This window comes from Python bivittatus, unplaced genomic scaffold (genome assembly GCF_059951505.1).
Source record: "Python bivittatus isolate LINGU-HERP-01145 unplaced genomic scaffold, Pbiv_v1 ctg000330_np1212, whole genome shotgun sequence".
Classification (NCBI taxonomy): Eukaryota; Metazoa; Chordata; class Lepidosauria; order Squamata; family Pythonidae; genus Python; species Python bivittatus.
In genome coordinates, this window is record NW_028277058.1 from 37,776,708 (window position 1) to 37,799,405 (window position 22,698).

The 22,698-nt window shown below is 40.0% G+C and overlaps 2 protein-coding genes across 2 annotated transcripts; one reads left to right on the forward strand and one right to left on the reverse strand.

Moving 5' to 3' along the window:
* Positions 1-238: 238 nt before the first annotated feature.
* On the reverse strand, positions 239-22,685 carry GALR3 (galanin receptor 3). Its single transcript, XM_015890011.3, has 7 exons — positions 22,558-22,685; positions 19,874-20,376; positions 16,767-19,777; positions 15,735-15,928; positions 8,304-8,508; positions 5,597-5,968; positions 239-4,338 (listed from the first exon to the last, which is right to left on the reverse strand). Exons 5-7 carry the CDS (start codon positions 8,327-8,329, stop codon positions 3,768-3,770), a joined length of 969 nt encoding a protein of 322 aa, XP_015745497.2. The 5' UTR covers positions 8,330-8,508; positions 15,735-15,928; positions 16,767-19,777; positions 19,874-20,376; positions 22,558-22,685; the 3' UTR covers positions 239-3,767.
* Positions 19,358-20,176, forward strand: LOC103051445 (noggin-like). The gene has a single exon (XM_088141049.1). It carries the CDS (start codon positions 19,358-19,360, stop codon positions 20,174-20,176), a length of 819 nt encoding a protein of 272 aa, XP_087997175.1.
* Positions 22,686-22,698: the final 13 nt, after the last annotated feature.

Below are 22,698 nucleotides of genomic sequence, written 5' to 3' on the forward strand. Positions count from 1 at the left end.
TCAAAGATGGACTAGAAGAAAATATTCATTTTAGGAAGAGAAGTAAGTAACATGTGTGGCACATCCACACACAATGTTTGTGGCACTCCCAGACTGGTTCCACACCTGTGCAATCCCACAACCCAATTTCTGTTCAGAGCTCAGCTTACTTTACGCTCAGCTGCAGTTCAGCCGAAAACATAGTGACCTTCAGAATGACCTTTTAAAAAAATAATAATAAAAAAATAAAAAAATAATATTTTTCTTAAATATTTATTAAGTTTTGACTACAGTGATAAAAGATAATACAAACTAAAAAGAAGAAAAAAATAGAGAATAAAAAGTGCAAGAAAGCAAAAGAAAAAAAAGAAAAAAACTATGAATTTTTTTAAAAAGCACAATTACAATTCTTAACGCTTCTTCTAGGCAAAACCTTAGCTTAGATACTTTATGAGATGCAGTATTAAGGAAGGAGATGGCCTGTTTCCAAGATGGAAGTAGGTTTTTTTCTAATAAAAGCCTTTGCTGCTACATAGAAATAGCTCTGGATCAATACTTATGATGAGCAATGTGTCTGAACGTTGAATGGCTTTATGAAGGGCTGAGTAGTAATCCTAATCTAATCTAATCTAATCTAATCTAATCTAATCTAGTCTTTCTGATAAAGTCTATCTTGATTTTCGTTGTAATATTTTCACATATACTACTTTGTCATAATCTATGAAAGAAAAGCATCACTAGCCTTATCATGGATTCTTACAATAGGATGGATTTAGGAAAGGGATAAGCAAGAGAACCAAAAGAGGGACTGAAAAAAAGGAGCAGAAATACGGATTACAAACACTCAGATGAGCCTTTCTTCCCTAGTGTCATCGAGACCTTGGTGTGTCAAAATAATAGCCTGGTGAGAAAGTGATATACTGACCCTATTCATGTTCTGTCCTCAGTGGCTAACAAAATGTATTGTCTTCACAGAGAGGGAATTTTTGAGAGTGGCTGGTGAATGGCCATGACTTGTCTTCTTCACCCTCTCACATACAGAGCCCTCCCAGGGAACCCACCAATGATTGATCAAAGCCGGCCTGGTACCACAAACACAGTGCCTTGAAAGGGGGATAAGTGTAATAAAGATCATGTGACTGATGGGCCATTTGGGGTTGCAAAGACATATTGAAAAAAGGTGACATTTTATACTTCCAACAAACTGAAGGTGATTTGAAAGACAGTATGCTCATCTTCCTCTGGTAAACAAGTGTTGTTAGCTTGTGCATCAATTAAAAACTAGCAAAACCTATTTGAATGGATGCAAACCTTTAAAAAAAATAAATATATAAGCAAAGGTTCTTTTGTGCCACTTTAAACTGTTTTAAAAATTCTTGTGAGGCTTTGATGAACATGACTCTAGAAAACTAATCTTGGATGGAAAGTTGTCTGGCAGAAAAATCAATCTCATAATAGCACCTATGATTCTGCAACTCATGGAAAAGTGGAAAAATAATAATGGAATGTAGCTGAAGCAAGCTTCCCATATATTCTCACTGCTCTACAATAACTCTTTTGAATATTACGGCCTGGAGTGAAACTGAAATAATAAGCTATTTATATGAGCTATCAGCTTTCCTCCCCACTGGGTTTAAGGTGCAAGATTGAAAACTGTGATCCATTCTGATACAAAGCATTGAAACCAGGAGGCAGAGGATTAACTAAATATTCTTGGGCCAGCTCTAATTTTCAGAGTCAGGCAACAGAAACTGATGTGCTGTACTACATATTTATGAATGTGAAATAATTAAAGTTAAGCCTTAATCAGGTCTTTGCGGGAGTCAGTCTCATTGATATACGTGGGTGAAATACTAGCTTACCATTACTTATTCAAAAATGCATTCTGCTAATTCCTATGAAACTCTGTTCATTAACAAAAGAGCACAGAATGAGAGCCTATTATGCTGATGGCTCTTACGAACGTTCCTTCTGATCATGCTGACTCAGAAGTCAGTCCCATTAAGTCAGTAGAATTTGCACCCCAGAGAAGTGTAAACAACCACAGTTTTAAACTTAAGGACATTTGGAGAAATAAATATTCACTGATACCAGTAATACTTTGTTTCTAGGTTACTGCTGAATTCAAACTGACCTAACTGCTAAAGACAGGGAAAATTACAATAAACAGGAAAATAAAAAAGGCCTCTCTAGTCTTTAAAAGTCCTGTCCAACCCAAAATAAATACACAGTAACTTGGGTTCACATGTCGTATTTTGTTTTAACCAGAGTCTCTCAATCAAAGTATGATGTTTTCATATAATATGCTAAGCCAAAACCAATCACATTATGGCTTAGTATGATGTATGAATTCCATCATAAACTATATAATAATAAAGTGTTCAGCTTTGAGATGGTAAATGGGGTCTTTTGGGTATGTGTGAAAAAGGTTCAGTAGCTCCAAGACCCAAATACAGAGGGACTTCCACCCCAAAAATGTTTCAGCTTTTGAAATCTCCAGATGAAACCATACTCTTCATTCAAGGAATAAAACTAATCCCTAAAATGCAGCTTCAAAAATGATTCTATAATTCTGTGTTTCCTCTTACACACCCGTTTACTGATTATAACTAACAAAAAACAATGGGGAAAAAAGCTGCATTGACACAGGAAGCAATAAGAAGAAAAGGAGGAGAGACTGAGTTGAACATTTTATCCTTAGGACCCTCAGAGTCCTAAAAAGTCTTGAATCAAAACTACCAATGAACTTTAGCGCATATCACCGTGACACCATTGTTACAGCTCTACACAGCTCTATTGGCTTATCCTTGTGACAATCAGGACCCCCATTTTTTCCTCTCTCAGAACAATGTTTAAGTGTTTTAAAATAATGTAAAATCCTTCTCTCTTTTTTTTGAAAAAAAAAAGCAAAAACAAATGCAGGATAAACATGTGGATTCATGACCAAAAAAAAAAAAAATCCAAACAAAACAGACAGCATGTCTTAATTACAAAATGGGAAGAAGGGGAGAAGCAGTCCATGCACTGTACATTTATCAATCTAGGTATGTTTAGCCTTAAAACAATAACAAAAATAACACCTATTATTATATCAGGTATATCTTCAAAACCCTTTATTTCTACAATAACCCAAGAACTTGGAACCTTTCATTTATGGTTTCTGTATTCATTGCTGGAATAAGAAGTATTAAAATGATGCCTCCAGGCTCATCTTCACATCCCTCTAACTGTGGCACAAAGAGGCCTTGTGAACCATTTTTAAATTACATGTCTTCATGACATTGTCTTTGTCTCATGCTCAGCCCACTGTGGAGACAATCTAAAGTTGTATCAAGATGTTTCCTAAGGAATTGTGGGTACTTTGGTTGCATTGAGGAAAACTAATTGAATCAACCTATCCTCCAGCCACCCAAGCCTGATTTGAATGAGAATATGGTAGTCATGCTGAGAAAGGATGATTGATACCATCTGCCATTAATATTTTAAAATTATTGTTGTCCATGTGGAATTGCAGCCAATGGGGGTGATTGTTGATTGTTCCAGAACTTTCTTGGTCTTTTTATTATTTCTGTTCAGATATGATAGTGACTTGTAAATGCTAGAGCCATTTCTCAGGAAGAAAGGCTTTCCTTTATCTCAACAACAGATCCATGTAGCAACTCATATTTTCCTCATTAAGCCGTGTAACTTCTGTGTTTCCTCCATTGAAACCTGCAGTCTGGTTGATTAAACCATCAGCAATATTGCTCACCTGGATCTTGTTGTCAGCTCACTTTTTCTTATTCTTCTTAGACAAGAACACAAGTGAAGACTTGCTTGAACTTCTTGCGGAAGTGTTTGGAAATGAGAGCGTAGACAATTGGGTTGAGGCAGGAATTGGCATATGACAAGCAATGAGAAGCTAGACGTAAGGCATAGGTAGCTTGGTTAAAGGGGAAGTAGCCAAACCAGAAGCACAAGATCACCAGATGGTGGGGCAGCCAACACAAACAGAAGAGGACAGCCACTGCAATAATCATCTTGGTGACCCTCCGTTTGGCTTTGCGAGACTCCGAGATTCCTTCCAAAGGGTCTACAGCAGTCCACAAGAATTTGATGGTTCTGGCATAAGCCAGGCTGACAACAGAGATTGGGAGGATGTAACTAAACACAAAGGTGAGGATGTCTAATATCTTCCGGCGTTGGCCCTCCCAAATAGGAGCGCAGATAGGCGTTTCCTGGAAATTAACGGTTTGGTAATAGCTGAGATATGGTCCTGCAAAAAGCAGGGAGAGGGTCCAAATAATGACAATAGCAAGGACTGCATTGCAAGTGGTACGGACATGCCGAGATTTCAGTGGGTAACAAATAGCCAAATACCTGGAAACAAGAACAGAGGTTGATAAATTACACAGACACACACACACACCTGTCACTCTTTTTACCATTGTTGCTTAAATGTCTTGCCCTTATTGCACCACTTTCTCCCAGACCCAGACGATGCTTGTGACAGGACTTTTTCATGCCCTTTTCAAAAGTCACTTGATATTTGACCCTTAAAATGCCACCAAAACCTACTATTTGAAAGTCTACAGAAATTGATATAGGTATTCATAATTTCATAATCGCAGTAAATATGATATGGATCTTTTTTTCCCAATATAGACAGAAAGGGTTTTAAAACCTGTATGCTTGAACCATGCCAAAAATCCATGCTGTGTTTGGAGATGACATTGTTCTGAAAGAATTTATTCATATACCCTTTGTGAGGAAACAGAAAGAACTGCTAAGTAAGCTACAGTTACTAAGGGGAAAGGGAGGGGAAAGCATGAAAAGGGTAAAGCGATAAAATTAGAAATAATTATGTGGAGAAAGCAAGAAGTTATTTTAATTGGCTGTGACATAGGTGGAGGTTGGGAATGAAAGTGGAGATCAGTGGAGAGCAGGAGAGCAGACCTAAGGCTACAGCCCTGCACACAGCTGAATGGAATGAGAATTTGGAGACGGAAGAATGGCGGGTGGGCAATCCATATAAACTCTGTTACATGGATGATTTTCCCTGCAAGTAGAAAGCTAGCAGAATATGGAGAAGGCTGGCTAGATCCTACCTTCCTGATGTGCTCTGTTTTTATTTATAGAAAAAGGTTAATGGTTGATTTAAAATGCACTCCTCCTTCAATCTGATTGGAAACCATCTATTCTAGCACGAGACAATTCTATAGCTTCCAGGCATGCTTGGGAGTACTTTTAGCCTCAACAATGTATAGGACATTTCTGAAGAGACAAATCAGTTGGGATGCTTTAGTTATGGGAAGATAGGAAGTACATGTTAAAAAATAAATAAAAACAGGTCACATGTCAGGTACGTTAAGATTTTGGATAGTCAAAGGATTAAAGACTCTCCTCCTCCTTCTCCTTTTTAGGAAGAAATAGACTGGGTTCACATGTCATATTAAGCAATGGTTTCTTCTGTGTTTTTTTTTTAAAGAATAAGTCATAGTGCCTGGATACACACAACACATTATGTCAAGCCACATCAGTGCAATGTCAGAGCAACTGAACAAGCAATGTTTTGTCATCGCAGGAGACAGGAGACAGAAGTTTAGTCTTCTGGGGGAAAGGCAGTATTTATATTTACCTGTCCACAGAAACAGCTGCCAGGGTGAAACTGCTGGCATACATGGTGAGGTAGATGAAGAAATGCACAGCTTTGCAGGCAATGGCACCAAAGAGCCATCCATCCAGAGTATAGATGGTGGCCTGGAATGGGACACAGAAGACAATGAAGGAGAGGTCGGCCACTGCCAGATTGAGGATGAACAAGTTTGTAGTGTTATATTTCACCTCCCCATTGTGTAGCAGCACAGCCAACACCAGGCTATTTCCAACTGTGCCTACAAGGAAGATGAGGGAAAAGACCACAGGCACAATAATGCCTACAGCTCTTGCTTCTAGGCTGTCTGAAGATGTATTCCAGCTGTCCGGCATCTCTCCATCAGAGAGAATAGACCTGGCAAAAATAGAAAAAGAAGTAAGTGGTGATCACAGAAGACTTCTCCTTAAGCATGCCTTTCACTCCTGTATCTGGCATATGCTCTTCTTAGCTCCAAAAGCCACTTACCTTTGCCACTTCCATTTTCTATTCCAGCATTTTGCACCCTGAGGTAAAGGTTGCAAAATGTGACTCTTCTTCCCTACCATTCCATCTAGAGAACCCAGCTGGACTGGCAGTGAAATCTTATTTCAACCTTAGAAAAATCTTTGACTACGCCTGAAGGCTGAAAGGACATTATTAGCAACCTACCCTTCAAACCCAATTTATGGGAGTTGATTTGGCAGTCAAGAGTTTTCCGTAGCAGAAATGCCCCTAGCCCCAAAGTGCCCATTAAGTTGTGGGAAAGGCAAGAGAAAGAAGTGCCACATTTAAACTATAGTGAGTAAAAGAGTGGACTGCACAGGGCAGTCAACCCCTAAAAATGGCTTAAAAATCTCAATCCTCCTTATCTAGCTGTGCCATGTCAAAAGGTACTTTCTGCTGAGTTTAAGCCTGGGAGCATCAAGCACAGCTCACTGAAAAGACTTAACCTCCCTTGCTGTCCTGCATACTTGCATATACTTGCAGCTGAACCTCAGAATTCCTGTGGGATACCATTTTCCACATCTAGTTTGTGATGCCTTTGGGACAAATACCAGCTCTAGGGTGCAAGTGGGCCAATTTTTTTGCAGCCAACAGTGGTCTTTTATTTTTAATGTGAAGCTGGCAAGGGCCAAAGGGGGCATGGCCAGCTATATGATGATGTCATTGGAGTGGGTAAGCCAAACAATGTACAAGGCTTAAAGGCCAGAATCATTGCCCCCTCCCACCCTTTTTCATGTTGCTGTATGTCAACATTGTAGGAGGAGAGCTGGGTTAGTCTGTGGTAGCAAAACATCAGGAGTCTGGTAGCACCTTTTTCAAATACCACATATTAATAAAATCAGTTAGAAAAGGGGTTAGTAGACTCCTCCTGATTCATGGGGGCTCTAAGAATTGCAAAAGGGATGCTGGCCTGGCTATATGTGACTGTCAGCCCTTTGAGGTAGACCAGGTAAAGAAGTCTGCTTTATCAAAGTAAACTACAGTAACAGAATCTTGAAAGCCTGGCTGAGTTTTCCCCTCCCTCTTTCTTATATTCTAGGGCAGTGTTGCTCAACCTTGGCAACTTGAAGATGTGTGTTCTTCAACTCCCAGAAATGCTGGCTAGGGAATTCTGGGAGTTGAAGTCCACACATCTTCAAGCTGCCAAGGTTGAGAATCACTGTTCTAGTGAATTAAGGAGTGAGTCTTATCCTCTTTCTCACACTTTGTCTGAGTCCTGGGCTTAAAGCACACTTTTGTTTTTTCAACCGTTGCCTTACTACTCCAAGGCCATCTCCTGCGCTCTCTACAGTGACCCACAGCTTGTCCAACCTTGCCAAACTGTATGCTGAAGCACATACAATTGAAACAACTGGATATACACCCCTCACACACACACAGATACACAAGCTACCCATTCCTCGGCTTTCCTTTTGTGTTAAACTTTACATTATAAACTCCGTGGGGGAAGGACCTTGTTCTAGATTTATACCTTGGCGTTACTATATATTCACGTTGGTGTTTAATATTTTCAAATATAAATCTGTACACAGGATTTGTGGCTTCAACAAGCAGGAAAAAAAATCTTTCCAACCTGAAACAGCAAACAGAAGTAATTCCTCACTCCTGAAACAAACAAACAAATGGGATTCTGGTCAGGATTGGTCATATTAGGTATGTATGTATGTATGTATTATATATGTTCAATTTATATATATTTATATACATATATAGTTGCTCATCTCAACAAGTGACTCTGGGCAGCAAACGGAATTAAAGTAAAATAAAAACAATAACAGACATTACCAGAATTTTGAGCATCTGGTGACTCCTACACATTGCTTATCATGAAAATAGCTGGTGAGATCTGGGTCTGATGCAACCACAGGCAAAAGGCAGATGTGTGCCAAGAAGATCCTACCTTGATGTCAAAATCAGAAGGTGTTTTTTTTTTCTGTCATGTCTCTGCAATACATTCACTGTTTGCATGCCATTATGTCTGCTAATGGAGATGATATAATATAAAAAAAAAATCCCAAATGTTTTTTGGTTTCAGTTTAAGTCCGTTGAAATGTCTGCTTTTGTAAATCACAAAGTAAAAATACTGTACATAGAAAATGGATGCATAAAGAAAGGTGCAAATAAAATTCAAGAGCGTAAAATATGAAACTAGTAACAGATGAAGAACTCTCTTGGTAAATAAAATAAGAATTTACTGAGTGCCTACCAGACAGCAAAGTGGGGACCAGCCATACTGTCTTGAGGACAGTATTTTGTCCCCAGGACACCACTAGTGGATGAAAAGCCAGCTACGAAGGCAATCACTTCTCCAACCCAGTTGCTCTCCTGCTTTGCCTTTAGCAGAAACCCGACACATGCATTCAACAGGTTCAGCTTTTCTTAAATTAGTGCATAGGTAGGGAGAAAATAATCTAAACACAGGAGCAGAGGAAGAACAGAAATAGGACAATAGGATCCACAAAAACTAAGCACAGCAGTTTGATCAACATGCAAATCTTTAAGTTTGAATGGCACGGGCTGCCATTTTGGCACCCATTGACTGTCTGAGAGCATACAGTAATATGTAGGACTCTACTTAAGGGGCTTGAATTGGGCATCTTTGTCAGCTGGCCCTGGGACTTGTTTTTGGAAGGTCACTAATGGTAGGCTCTCACATCATGCTAAATGATAGGGTTTGCATGGCTGGGCTTTGTATACCATGTGAACCCAGCCACTGCCATTTATAAGCCATGGTTTGTTGCAATGTCATGTATGTATCTAGCCATTGTGGTTAATAAACCATAGTGGCTAACAAACCACAGCTTAGTATATTTCAAGTATCCAACCAATATCTTTTAGATGCCTACACTAAATGCTAGTTTAATGGTGACATTGAGCTATAAAGCTCCTTCCTCCCCCATGTTACTCAGGATGTGAGTTCAAAACCTCTTTCTTTTTAGGAGGGTCAAGGTGAAACTTCGGCTCCCATCCTTCATGGAGGAAGCCTCAGCCTGGTACCACTTAACTCACGTTACACAATCATTTTCCCAAAAGCTGTTAAACCTCTTTCTTTTTCCTTATTTGTGATCCTATACAAATGCTGGGTTTTATTTGGTACAGGTCCTGTATTTTATATAGTAGCAGGTCAAAAGGCATCAGTGGTGCCTATGACTGAAAAGCTGAGCCTTGGATTCCTCTCGGTCACAGGAAGTATAGCAGCCCTGGCACATAATGTATGGATTCCAAAGAAAAAACAAGTTTGATTTAATTAGCCATAATGACTTGGTTCACATATGACATTAGGTTCTCACAACATACTAAACCAAAACCAAATATATTACATTATAGCTTAGTAAAATGAATGAACTCTGTCTATGATTTTAACAAGTAAAAGCTATCTATGAAAGGTATTAATTCCTAATTAATTCTTAATTAATTAATTCTTAATTCTTTGGTCCTTCTGGTCAAATAGGCTTTGCAGGTTTTTCAGAACAATTCCTATTGAAGGTGAACATGGGAAATCATTGAATAAAACTACTGTCTGTCTCTAGTTTTAACTCGGCTTAGCCTGATCCTTTATGCTAGACTTGTGTCTGGTGCATACAGTTGGGGTTTTTGCTTCTGGCAGTCTTTTTGTAATTCTGTGCCTTCCTTTCTGCTGTTCGTGTTAAATGGATAATTCTGATTTGCACATAATAAGCAGATGTGACATTTTGCACCCTACTGATCATGCTACACTTAGCTTGTTTATGTACTACTCCAGAAGTTGGTTGTAGAAAAAGAGTGAACAACCTTGGTGCCTTGAACAAGGGACCACCATAGACCCTTAATGAAGCCATTATGAGTACAATCCCACAGCTGCCTGACTATATGGATTTCATCAATAGAAACAAATTCTGCCAGGGTCAGGAGCCTGGAGACTGCAAGTGAGCTAAATCCCAGCAGCTGAAAAAAATTATACCAAGTTTGATTTTAGATTTGCATTTTTTAAAATTTGTGTGAGAAAAATACATTCTAAGGTGAGATTAGTGGAAAAAGCACAGAATTTGTATGATTATTATTTAAAGTAAACACTCCATATGATTTTTTAAGTGACACTTTGGCATTTGACTTGTGTCCATTGTGCTAGCAATACCAATATAAAATGAAGGTTTGCATGACTTGGGGAAGAGATCTCAGAGCCACAGAGGGAAGAACATGGGTAGCTTATAAGCAATATTCAGCTTTCCTGAATATTGGAAAATTTGCTGGGTGACAGAGCTCTGTGCCTTATCCCAGAATCCCAAAGCCTCTTGAAATTCACTCTTCCCTTCCACTGCTTGCTTCTGGGGGGCTTTGAGGTTCAAAGTGCTGGTTCTCTCTGCAACATTATCCTTGACAGAAAAATATATCAAATCCATTCTCAAAGACAAAGGTCTTTATATTACTACAGAGAACAGTATCGTGCAAAGTTAAGAGAGCAGAAACAGATGCTTATGTATCTGCACCCATTAGTCACTCATCTAAAGAAAACAGCCTTCAAAAAGTACTCTGTTGCTGTCTTTTAGATACCCCTTTGACGAGCAGGTAGTGGAATATGTAATTTCATTTGTCTCTTGCCCTCCAGCTGGACTGGTTCTGAGCTTCACCCCTCCAGTTATTCCCCACTGCCACATGCCCTATTTGGGAAGATGGTATGCAGCTGTCTGCATCCTTTTCTGCCTCAGGGCTATTTCTTCTTTGCCTCACCTGAACAGAAAACTGTCACGGAAGAAGATGCACCTGCTGAAATTCTCCCCATTAAAAGTAAGCTGGAGCTTGTCTACTGAATCCGGCCATTCCAGGAACATTTACTCCCTCCCTCCTCCCTCCTGCACAACCTGCAGAGCTCTTGCAAAGCCATCCTGCAAAAAGCCCTCTTCTTCCTTATAAGCCACACATACTCACTTGTATTAGGCAAGAAATGGGCTCCTCCTGGTCTCCTTCAAGTCTTCACTACGCAGCAGTAACTGGAAACATGAAGAAGCCCTTACTCCCTTCACTCCAGAGTCATGGAAAAAACGCTGAGCAGAATTCCTTAAGTTGCAATGACCAGACTTGGCCTGTGCTTTTCTTCCGTAAGCTACTTCTTAGCACATCTCTCCAACTCTCCCCCTTCCCTACCTCTGCTTTCCTCCTTCTTCCTCTCATCCTTCGATATCTGCCTCTGCTCTCCCCCTCCTGCTTTTGCTGTGTCTTTGTGTTAACCCTCCTACAGCCAGAACTGCTTATCCAATGCAATCCATCCATCCATCCATCCATCCATCCATCCATCCATCCATCCATCCATCCATCCATCCATCGTTTCTAGCCTCTTCCCTAGGCACTATATTGCCTGTACAACAAGGATATGTAGGAATGTAAAGCAGAGAATATACATCTTATATATTGCTCCCAGCAATGAAAGCGGAGCATATTTGTGCCACTCAGGACTATATTTTCAGCTACAGCTAAACAGTGTCCTCTGAATGACCATGGAAAAAATGACAACCCGGACTATAACCAACCAATTTTCTACACATGCTGGCATCGACAGATTAGGTTTCCAGAATGTACTGGGAATTTTCCTTTCCTTTCCTTTGCCTGGGGCTGCAAGGACCATCAGGTTACTATCACCTCAAACAGGTTTTTCAAGAATTTATTTCATAGGCAGCGTTTGCCTTATATAATGGTATAGGTTTCATACCAGTGATTAGTCTCCTTTGGACTGATAGGAGCCTTGTGTATGAAAAAATGGTTTCAGAATCTGGCAATATGCTTTAGTTTTTTTATACAAATGGCAAAATGCACGCTTTGCATGCAGTATGCTCACACATCAAATAACAGAATAAAGGTGAAAAGAATATGATTTTCATAATGATCCAAAATTGCAGTTTGAATGTTGACAAAAAAAGTCTCCAGAGCAGATGAATTATACGGAGGAAAAATGTCAGGAAGCCTTACACAAAATAGTTAATAACTATCCACTTAATGTTCTGCAAGCTGATGGGCTTGAGTCAGCCAAAAATTATCACTCTGAAGTCCCATTCAGTTGCAAGAGGTGAGAGTGAAGCACACCCGTTATAGTGAAACATTGAACTGAAACCTCAGCGCATTCAATTTGAGATCATGCTTTATGTCTAGAAAGCTGTTGTCATAATTATGAATTCCTGTCATTGGGTGGGTTCATGCTTATCTGTATTTCCTATCACTGCCTAACTGGTGACACTATTTGGGATTAAACTGAGAGGCTCACTGAGGTGTCATTTTCCTTTGTAAAATACATGACATTCCTTGACTCTTTTGTTCCCACAGTAATCCTATAAATAAACCCAAACCCAGTTCAGGATTTATACAAAAGAAGCGGTTTGCACATTATTAAATAAATAACTCAGTAACCATGCCCTTTTAAAGCTGGGTACTTTAGGTCAAGCAAGACTCACTGATCAAGATCATGCTGCAAACCTGTCTGTGGCATATAAATCATCTCTGCCTTTCAGGTTAAAGTGCAACACTCTTTTCATGCCATAATGAACACCATAATACCCAAAAAGTTACATATGTTATCAAATGGCAGCGGGCAATAGAAATGGTAATGCATGTGTTAATAATAATGGGTGTAAACTTAGACTATTATTATCCAAATACATCTCTTGTATCTTTTTATTTGAAAAGTGGGGTAATGTTATATGTAGCAAGACCCTGGAGTCCGTATGTATGGTGACAAATGTGGTGGAGTTAGTTCAAAGAGCCCATGAGGTGAAGTTTTGCTAGATGGCATATCACAGTCCAGTCTACCTCAGTGGGTTGTTGGGAGGGTAAAGAACTTGGCAACTTTGTTCCTTGGTGAAAGAACAGAAGTTGTTCTAAATAAATTAAATTTGCTCTTAACTCTAAAATACATTTTCATAAAGGATGAAAAGCACTAAGAAAGGCTAGGATTTAGGACCAAGAGATAGAGCTTCAAGACAACTTTACATCTCAATACAGGTAGTTGTCGCGTAATGACAACAATTGGGACTGAAATTCCGGTTGCCGAGTAATGCAGCCATTAAGCAAATCCGGACCCAATTTTATGATCTTTTTTTGTGGTGGTCTTTAAGTGAATCAATGTGGTTGTTAAGTGAATCACATCATTAAGTGAATCACATGGTTTCCCATTGATTTTGCTTGCCAGAAGCCAACTAGGAAGGTCACAAATGGCGATCATGCTGCAACCATTGAAAGTGCAAGCTGGTTGCCAAGTGCTGGACCGTAATCATGTGACCATGGGGGTGCTGCGATGGTCATAACTTTGGGCACCGGTCATAAGTCACTTTTTTTAGTGCTGTTGTAACTTCGAATGGTCGCTAAACAAATGGTCTTTAAGTGAGGACTAGCTGTACAACATGAGATTTATATGCTGGTGGTACTACTCCAGGTAGAGACTGGGATAACTTCTGTAAGAATAGCAACACACACAGACACACATTTTTTAAAACTATTGGCTCAAGCTATGGCTCTTCACTTCCATCTATAATAGGCAAAGAATGTTTTTTGGAACAAATGCAGGCTGATTTGTCATGTGGGCTAAATCTACCCATCAGAAGCTCCTAGCTTAGGAGCTCTCCCCTTCTGCTGCAGAGGAAATCATAAAGATCCATGTTTATCATAAAAATCATAAAGATCCATGTTTATGACTATGCAATCACATTAGATTTTATTGCCTTGGCAAATAACAGGGTATGACTTTTTTAAAAAAGATTTTTTATCCCACCTTTATTATTTTTTATAAATAACTCCAGGCGGCAAACATACCTAATACTCCTTCCTCCTCCTATTTTCCCCACAACAACAACCCTGTGAGGTGGGTTGGACTAAGAAAAAATGACTGGCCCAAAATCACCCCACTAGTTTCATGCCTAAGGCAGGATTGGAACTCACAGCCTCCTGCTTTCTAGCTTGGTGCCTTAACCACTAGACCAGACTGGCTCTCTTTGACTTTGACTTTGCTTTCCTTTTATTAACTTTCCCATTGTTATGGGACTTGCTATCAATTTGGAATTTTCCAGCAAGAAGGGCTTTGGCTCCGTTGTGAATGTGAGTGATGCCATCGCCAGTGCTCGAAGGCAAGTTTTGAATTATTCCCTGTAATTTGTGCCTTTGTCCATACAGAATAAATGTGACTGAGGATCTTCCGCACCATTTGCTTCATAATCTTATTTCTTCAGGGTTCCAAGAAAACTTCCTGTCATCTATTATGCAGAACAAAATTGATTTTCAGATCATAATAAAATAATTTTTCTTCCACTACTGTCTTCTACTAAAGCTATATTCTTGGGGCTACAATTAGATTTGGAGCTATTTCTAGAGAGAAATTAGTTTGCAATGGTGCTTACAAACATCATTTCAAATATGCATATTTATACCATGTCTTGTTTGGTCCTGTTTATTTTCATTATTTGGCTTTATTTTCATAACTTGGTTTGTTATGACATAAATGATATACAGTACACATAAATATGCCACTACTACTGGTAGTGTGCTGTGATTGGGTGCTGATTTACACCACATCCCAGTATCCTAATTCCAATGAGGGGAGCCATTTTTCTAGATTTCCTTTCTTTCCACAGAACTGAGTAACAGGATTCACACGTTTTGCTAAGTCACAACATGGGTGTTTGATTTTGGCATAGCACATTGTAAGAGCCAAATCATTGTGGGATGTAAACTATGGTTAATGGTTTGTTGTGCAAACCCTCCCAATTGTTGTTTATTCAATAAACAATAGTTAAACAAGCCATGATTTAGTTATACTAGCACTTGCGTGATGCAACATTGTACTTGAAGTGCCAGTGTCTTTAAAATAATGGATATTTGGATGAAGTGTAAATGCTCTTCCTCCATACTATCACCTTGGCAGCCACTTCTCTCCTTTGGCCTCTCCAGTGGCAGATTTCCCCGGGCAGTGCAGATCTCTTAGCTGATCATTTGACTGGCTTCTGGAAGGAGAGCCACTTGAGGGCTATGCCAGATGGGTCATGTTTTCTGCACTGGTGGCAAAAGATTAATCTTATCCCAATCCACTCAGGCAGTGGAGCTTAGCTAGCACTGATTACCCCGTGAGAGAACATTGCAGAAGGAGAGCATGTGAGGATCAGAAAGAGTCTGACTGGGCTAGAGACGCCTCCGCACGCTCTTCTTTTAATGCAATATATACCATCATCTCCCAGGAATGCCCTTCTGGATTCTACGTAGGACAAATAGGTCAGGCTGTGCACGAAAGAATTAACGGGCACAAATTTGACATCAGGTCTCAAAACAAGGTCAAAGTAATAGCAGAGCTTTTTAACTTGCCAGAGCATTCCCTTACAGATTGATTCACGGGATGTGTTCAAATGGAGGCTAGGCAGCGACCCATCCAGAAGGGTTTAATCTGGATTCCTGAACTCAGCAAGAGGTTGGACTTGAGGATTCTATAATTTTGAGGTTTCTTTCTTTGGAAAGATTTATTTCTATGTAGCTTTCACCTCCTTCAATTTGATATCCATCCCCTGTGTGTAGACAGTGCATTTTGGCTACATAAAGATCTGTAAGAGTTGGTTCCCAGACTGATAGATTTAGGTGACTATTATGTAAACAACTAGCTATACAAATTATCTTGATCAATGAAGAGACCCACCTTCTTTCCTACAGTGTCCTCAGGATCCTGCTGCTTTTTTCAAAACAATTAAAGCAATGTCACAGTATCACATCTCAAGCTCCACCTGTTTGGGGCATCTGTGTGACATTTTGATGTATGCAGAAAAGGCTTGCATCACAAGGCTGCAATGCTACTTTCTTCATCTTGACACCTTCATCCTTTCCTTATGGATGCTGTAAACAAAGAACCAGAAAGATTTCTCATTAAGACACATGGAGATATATGGTTGAGAAATTGAAAATAGTTCACTTATTGAAATTTCTGTACCCCCTACCCTTTTCATCTCAACAAATCTTGCTGAAGAGAACTTTGTGAGAATCATGGTTATAAAAGAATCATGTTTGGTTTAGGCAGCTGCTGAAGAACCTGACAAGATCAGTGCTCAGATAATGAGATTGCTATTAGTCAGAGTTTGGCCAAAACATTTGGATACCTAAAGAAAGGATGAAATAGCCTTCCACTATACTGTTGTGCTGACAAGTAATAGAAGTTTAACACTGACAATAGCTCGGTGCACTCTGTCCTACATAATGGCTGTATGATAGTTTAGAGCAGTGTTTCTCAAGCTCAGCAACTTTAAAATAGGTGAACTTCAACTCCCAGAATTCCCCAGCCAGCATGCTCCATGTATCTTAAAGTTGCCAAGTTTGAAGAACACTGGTTTAGATGGGTTGCAGGGTTAGAAGTATGGCACTTGTGAATTTGACCTAAAGAGACATAATTATGGTCAAATTCTGGTACTGTTCTGGTACCATTCTGGTACTGTTAGTAAAGAGCTTCTGAGCAGATGGGGCAAAAGGATAGGAAAGCTGATGAACTGAAACTATGGGAGGGGACTTTGAAGGACATCTTCATTGAGTGATGGCTACCTCAAACACTTTAGATGAAGGACTGCCTAATATTGTTTATAGTTCTGTTTTCATGTCGAATAGTATCTCTCAGAAACATATAGTTAAACATTAAGCAGTAGGGGAGAAAACAACTTCTTCTTGAACGCAAATGTTTTGTTACCATGGAAATGGGTACATCTGGAGATATGTGGCCTTGGCAGTGTGCAGTGTAAATAAAGTGTTCCTATCTCTCCTTGCCCATTGTGTGCTTTTGATCCAGCAAGAGGAGGGTCCTTTCAATCACACTTCTAACTGTGTACATCAAGCCAAGGACAGACTAGTCAATTTCAAGGCTTCACACTCTCCAGCTCTGCCAGTCAACTGCTGACCAACCTATTAAAAAAAAAAAAAGTGCTTGTAGAAGCAGGTTTCAGTCTTCCTTACAGTAAAAAGAGGACTGAGGAGCAAGAGAACAAGTTAGGGACCAAATGGAAGGGGCAGTCCTGCAGGAAACCAGCAGAACCCATTGGAGCCACCAAGGGGTTGACACAGAATGTATCATTTCAGTCTGCCTCCTCCATGAGCATCAGTGCATCCTACCTGGCCCACATGCAGCACCTGAAGGTGGGATTGCTTCCAGAGCAAACACACCTAACGATATCCTTGGTTGACTCAGCTGTAGGTGGATGATGAAATACGGGCAGTGGCATGCAAGCAGGTCCTCTGGAAACTTTCATGGGCTGTCCTTGCACCAGGGCCAAGAGACTCTGCAGATTTTCACTTAGTAATGTGAATGTGAACCAGGTTTTAGGAAGAGAGTTAAGAGGAATGTATCTATTTATGAAGAACTTTATATCTATTGTGCCTGGATTGTTGCAAAATATTATTTTGGTTCTAGGAAAGATACTGGCATGAGTGCCTTCTCCGTTTTTGAACTGACTCTTGATCAGGGTAAGGGAAAGACTGCAGTTCTACATGGTCGGTTTTAATTTTTTTTAAAACCGAGTGGTATTAGAAAGAGGACGTGTTTTATATTCCTAAGGTTTGTTTTTTTTCTTTTGTTATTCTTGTATTAAATACAAATAATAATTAAAAAACAAAAAAAATTAGGTGTCCATGAGCATCTGGCATCACAAGATACCACACTGGGATTCTAGCATTAGGACACGCTTAGATAATCTGGTGCTGAGATACAGATTAGTTCCTGCATTCCTTGCAGACAAGCTGAGTGGAGTGGCCATTGAATATGACTTAAAATGGTAGAAACAGGACAGCATCTTCCAGTGAACAGGAAGGCAGCAGACCAGCCAGGAGAATGATTCAGTTTAGTTTTCTCAGCCTCATGTGTCCTGAAAACAACACCTGTTTTTAAAATATTGAAGGGGGTGGGGGGAGATGAGTTCCTTAGAAGCAGCCGTTACATGTTTCTGTCTCTGTGTAACCGAAACTCCCACAGTTGCCTTGGAGAATATGATTAACACTACTCGGGCCCCAAAATGCAGGTGGGTGGAAGTTCAGATGCATAGAGATACTCCAGCTGAAAAACAGGATTTCTTTTCACTATAGGAGATCTAAGATGTACTACTTCTGATGAGGAAATATCTAAGGTAATCAGGACTGGTTGTAGCAGCTGGCATTTGAGTACTGTAGTGAAATTTTTAGCTTAAAAACCCTCCATTTCCAAGAGTTGATGCTAGACGTCTGTTTGAACCACCTTTTGATTTTGCTTTTGCACCATGTAGTTACTATTCTAACGTAGTAATCTACTTCTGTTATGACTGATCAAACAAGTAGTTTATTATGAGTTTTCTTTGTACCATCTTACCATCTGTGCAGCAGAACATGATTCCTCAACATGTCCTGCTGCCTCATTCTATCTTATGACAAAACTGGTCCTGGGTCATGAAAAGAACTATAAACTTGGCTAATTCTCATTGCCTTTACAAAGAGTGCTGGAGTGAAACTTCAGATGGATTTTTAGTTGAAATTCAATTTTTCAGAGAAGATGGGGCAACTGAATGTCATCTTATTGGAGGATTCCCAGTAAATGTATAGAGCTAAAAAGAGCTATTTCAAGTTTTTCACATCTCATTACTGGAAATGGAATCAAACTTTTGAATACCGGCCAGGTCTGTGCCCAGGTTCCAGAACAGCCCACTAATTCTAGAACTATAACTGTTCTGCAGAACATGCAAATTATCTAAATGCAATGCAAACATGAAGCAAGGCTTGGTATGCAATAATCCAGAAGCTGCTTTACTGTAACAATTAAACATTTGAGATAATTTGTATATGTACCAAATTGATGGTCTACTCAGAATTACCACAGGGGGGAGTCAGTTCAAATCTGATATAGCCAGGAATGATGAATGTGTGGTCTGACCCAACTGGAGGGCATTAAATTGGGGAAAGTTAATGTAAACTAAAAATCCAAAACTAGATCTCAGTCTGGCAATAGCTGTTAATCCACGTCCTAGTATTTTTAAAGACTTGCTGAACTAAGTGTTGAACCATGAATGCTGATGATAGCACACTATTAAAATCCTAGTTTACTAAAAAGTGCCCAGATGGCTAAAATGAGGGATATTCCCCCCGCTCTGTTTATGTCAGTAGGAGCCACAGTGCTGCTTGTTATCAAAGCCTGTAAGTAGGGTAGAGGGGAGCTGCTAAACTCTGGGTCAAAGGCTGATAATAAAAGAGGTGGAGAGAAAGAGAGGCAGCCTCATAGTGTTAGCTTGCAGCAATTAGGACACATTCAAGTCTTGAAGAAACATGGATGTTAAAGCGTGGTTGGTCTGTATGCTGTTTCTGGAACAATGGAGCCAGGGGTTCCACTACATTGGAGCAACTTTCCTCTCTCAAAAAAGAGACTTCTCCTTAAGTGGGGTTCCCCAACCATCGAATAAGATCAGGGCGCTGGCCCAGTCCAATCCTGACATACATCTTATCCGGAGTACGCTGGGGACTCAAGCGAGGCCATACAGCCTCTCCCTTTCTCCTGATGACTACCACCACTCTCTGCCCAAGGCAAAGCACTTGCGTACTTCCAGGTTGATGAAACTTCTGGGATCGTCCTATGACCCTTTCTGGATGTCTCTCGTGGACCCCCAAGGTCGGAACCCAAGCACCGAAGAACTGAGCACACAGAGCCAAGACCTGGCTGAACACAGAGCCCGGTTTAGGAAGAAGCTCCTGCAGGAGACAAGCAGATTAGAGCTTCCCAAGTGGCTGCCACTGCTGCTTTTTCAGGATGGGATCCCCCATAATTTGAGCCAGTCCTTCACTTACCATCTACGTCAATGGCTAGTGGATAGCGCAACCTGTTATTTAACCTCTTCCTGGGTAGACATGGGATCCATCTTCTGGCCACGCTGGATACGCCATACCTACTGTGATCTGACACGAGCTGGATGCTCTTGGCCTCCAGGCATGACTTGCAGGCCAGCCCAAATCACCCACATCAAACTCCTAGCATGGCACTGTTGGCTAAATGGAACCCAGTCTCTGAGTCCTAGAAAGTCTCGTAAGGAATGTGTTTGGAGACAAATTCCTTATCCTGTAGTGGCTGCATGTAAATGTGCCTGCTCATGATCTGGATGAGGTGAGGTTTGTACTGCAGCACTGAACTTTGTGAGGACTTTGTTGTCATTTCCCAGTCAGGTGAAAGCTGGTACTCAGGATGAGGGTATAGTCTTGGGGTATTCAAATCTAGAGGGCAATTGTAATGAGAAATGAGAGAAGAAGTATTGCATGATGATCTGAAAAGCTTTGCCTTGGAGGAATCTTCACAGCTGTGTAAAAACCAAACCAAACCAGGTATTAAAGTTCTCTGTCATATCCAAGGAATGCTAGCCAAAAGCAAAACACCAGTATCTTTCTCAAATGTGTAATGATAAAATAACAGCAGAAACTAAATATGTTTTAGTCAAGCTTTTTGGAACTCTGGAAATTCAGTAATTGTGTTTCTTTTAATTGGAGATGGTGCATGATGTTAAAGTGACATAAATAAAAGGGCTTAATTAGAATTTGGGACAACTAAACTCATCAAATTATTATCACTGTATTATTCACTATAGAGAATTGTAGTCTTGGTTTTGCATAATTTAGTAAGCCTTAGATACAGTGTACATGGACCTAATCCTTGACATTTTCCAATGTGGGCTCTATTAAAAAGCAAAAAAAAAAAAAAAAAAGTACATGTTCACTTCTCTTCTGTTGTTTTGGTCTAGGTCTTTGAAATTAAATAACTACAACTTAGTTTACTTTTATCTATATGAATTCCTAACAGGTATTTAAATAAATGGAAGATACCTGCGTTGCTAAACCTCCTTTGGTCTGGTTTCTTTTCTGTGTTTTCCTTCTAAATACATCCCACGGCTGGGAATATAATTGCATGAATGATGCATCTGGAGGTTGGGATAGGCTGTTGTATACAATCAATCAGGTGCAATACAATACACAGAGAACTTAGAATTTGAGACTTCTAATCAGACTTGTGCAGGATGGTGTTATCACATAACCATTTCACAACCTTCAAGTTAATTGATGGTATATGTCTGAAACGACATGTAAGTTCTCCACTCATCTTAGAGTTGCTGAGACTGAGAAACACCAAAGTAGGGCATTCCTCTTCATTCCAGCACTGCACAAGGGCAGCCTCAAGGTGTTTAAAATTGGTTAGGCTTTGTCTTCTACTACTTTGGAGGTAAACTGGGTGATTGCAGTGACTTGAAAGAGAGGCAGGATAAAGGGTGGCAAAGAGAACAGCTAATTTTATGCCATGTTGCTTTCCAAGGATTGATGGATGGATAGTACTTCAACTCAGCAGTGAAAGCACAATATTTGGAAGGACAAATAAGGAGATGATTGGACAAAAGAGTGTTCTCTGGCTTGTCTGAAACCAACCTGGCCAGTTTTTTAAAGCTGAGGGATATTTTGATGCGATTTAATTTACAGGAAGAAATCATTGTGATTGAATTGTTTGTTAGGGAACAAATTTGCTGTTTATGCAAAATTGCACAACAACAACAGCTGTGTTGTTTGCCAAAAGAAATGCCAGGATGTTTCTCATTGGGGGAAGTATAGATTTGCTGAAGCAGTTTTGCTCAAACTCTTTGAACAGGCTCCTCTTGTAAGGACACTCTTCCTTTCGTATATGGTCAGTTACCCAGATGCAAAATACATACACAATATTGTACCAAATATAGGAGAGCCATGTTAGTCTATGGCAGCAAAAAATCAACTTTTCCAACTAACACATTTTATTAAAAGGCATAAGGTTTCATGAGCTGCAGCTCCCTTCATCAGATGCAAGTCGCTAGACTGATGGAGGATTTAAATTGGGATGAGGCTGGGGGTGGGGGGAAGGGAAGGACAGACAGGTGAGTTATAAAGATGCAGGTTACACGTGAGACAGATTGCCAGTACATTATCAATTAACAATTGTAATGTGTTAAAAACCCTTTGTGTTTGTTGAGACCTTTTGATGGATATGAGTTTTGCAATCTCTTGCTCAGCGTTGCTTAGAATAAGTCTTGTTCTTCTAAGAGGGTCACTCTGAGGTCTGCAATAGAGTGTCCTGGGAGGCTGAAATGCACTGATATTACTCAATGTCCTTGACATCAGGATTCAAAATAAGGACAATGTAATATCAGGCTCAAGAAGATGTTCTGTAGTTTTTGATTGTGCAGGGTGGGAATTAGTTGCCTTTTGCCTCATAAAACAGAATAGCATCATCTCTTTGAAAGAATGGTTGATGGTTGTTTTTCCTGCCAGTAGATGATATCAGGGGCCTTGTTGCTAAGGCAGAATAGGATTCAGCAATGAGGGCAGCATGAGGTATGGCAGCATACTTTTGTGCCACCTCCCTGCCAGAAGAAAATACATTAATGCAGCTTTGAAGAAAAGCCCTGGCACAGAGGAACTCCTTATTCAGTTTGGCTTAATGATGAATAAGACAAATAGGACCTTACCAAGAATCAACGTTGACTTCATAAGGCAACAGATCTGCCAAAATGCCCTTCCTCCCAAACTGTTTTCTACAAATGCGGGAGAAATCCAATGTTACTGTACAGTTCTGGGCTTATGAGGCAGAATGACTCCAGGTTCTTTGA

Coding starts and splice junctions, on each gene's coding strand:
- GALR3 (XM_015890011.3), bottom strand. CDS start 8,329: ATGGCTGGTCCCCACTTTGCTGTCTG. Junction 5,969..8,303: donor GGTCCCCACTTTGCTGTCTG/GTAGGCACTCAG, acceptor TATTTTTGCCAG/GTCTATTCTCTCTGATGGAG. Junction 4,339..5,596: donor GCAGCTGTTTCTGTGGACAG/GTAAATATAAAT, acceptor TCTTGTTTCCAG/GTATTTGGCTATTTGTTACC.
- LOC103051445 (XM_088141049.1), top strand. CDS start 19,358: ATGGATGTTAAAGCGTGGTTGGTCTGTATGCTGTTTCTGGAACAATGG.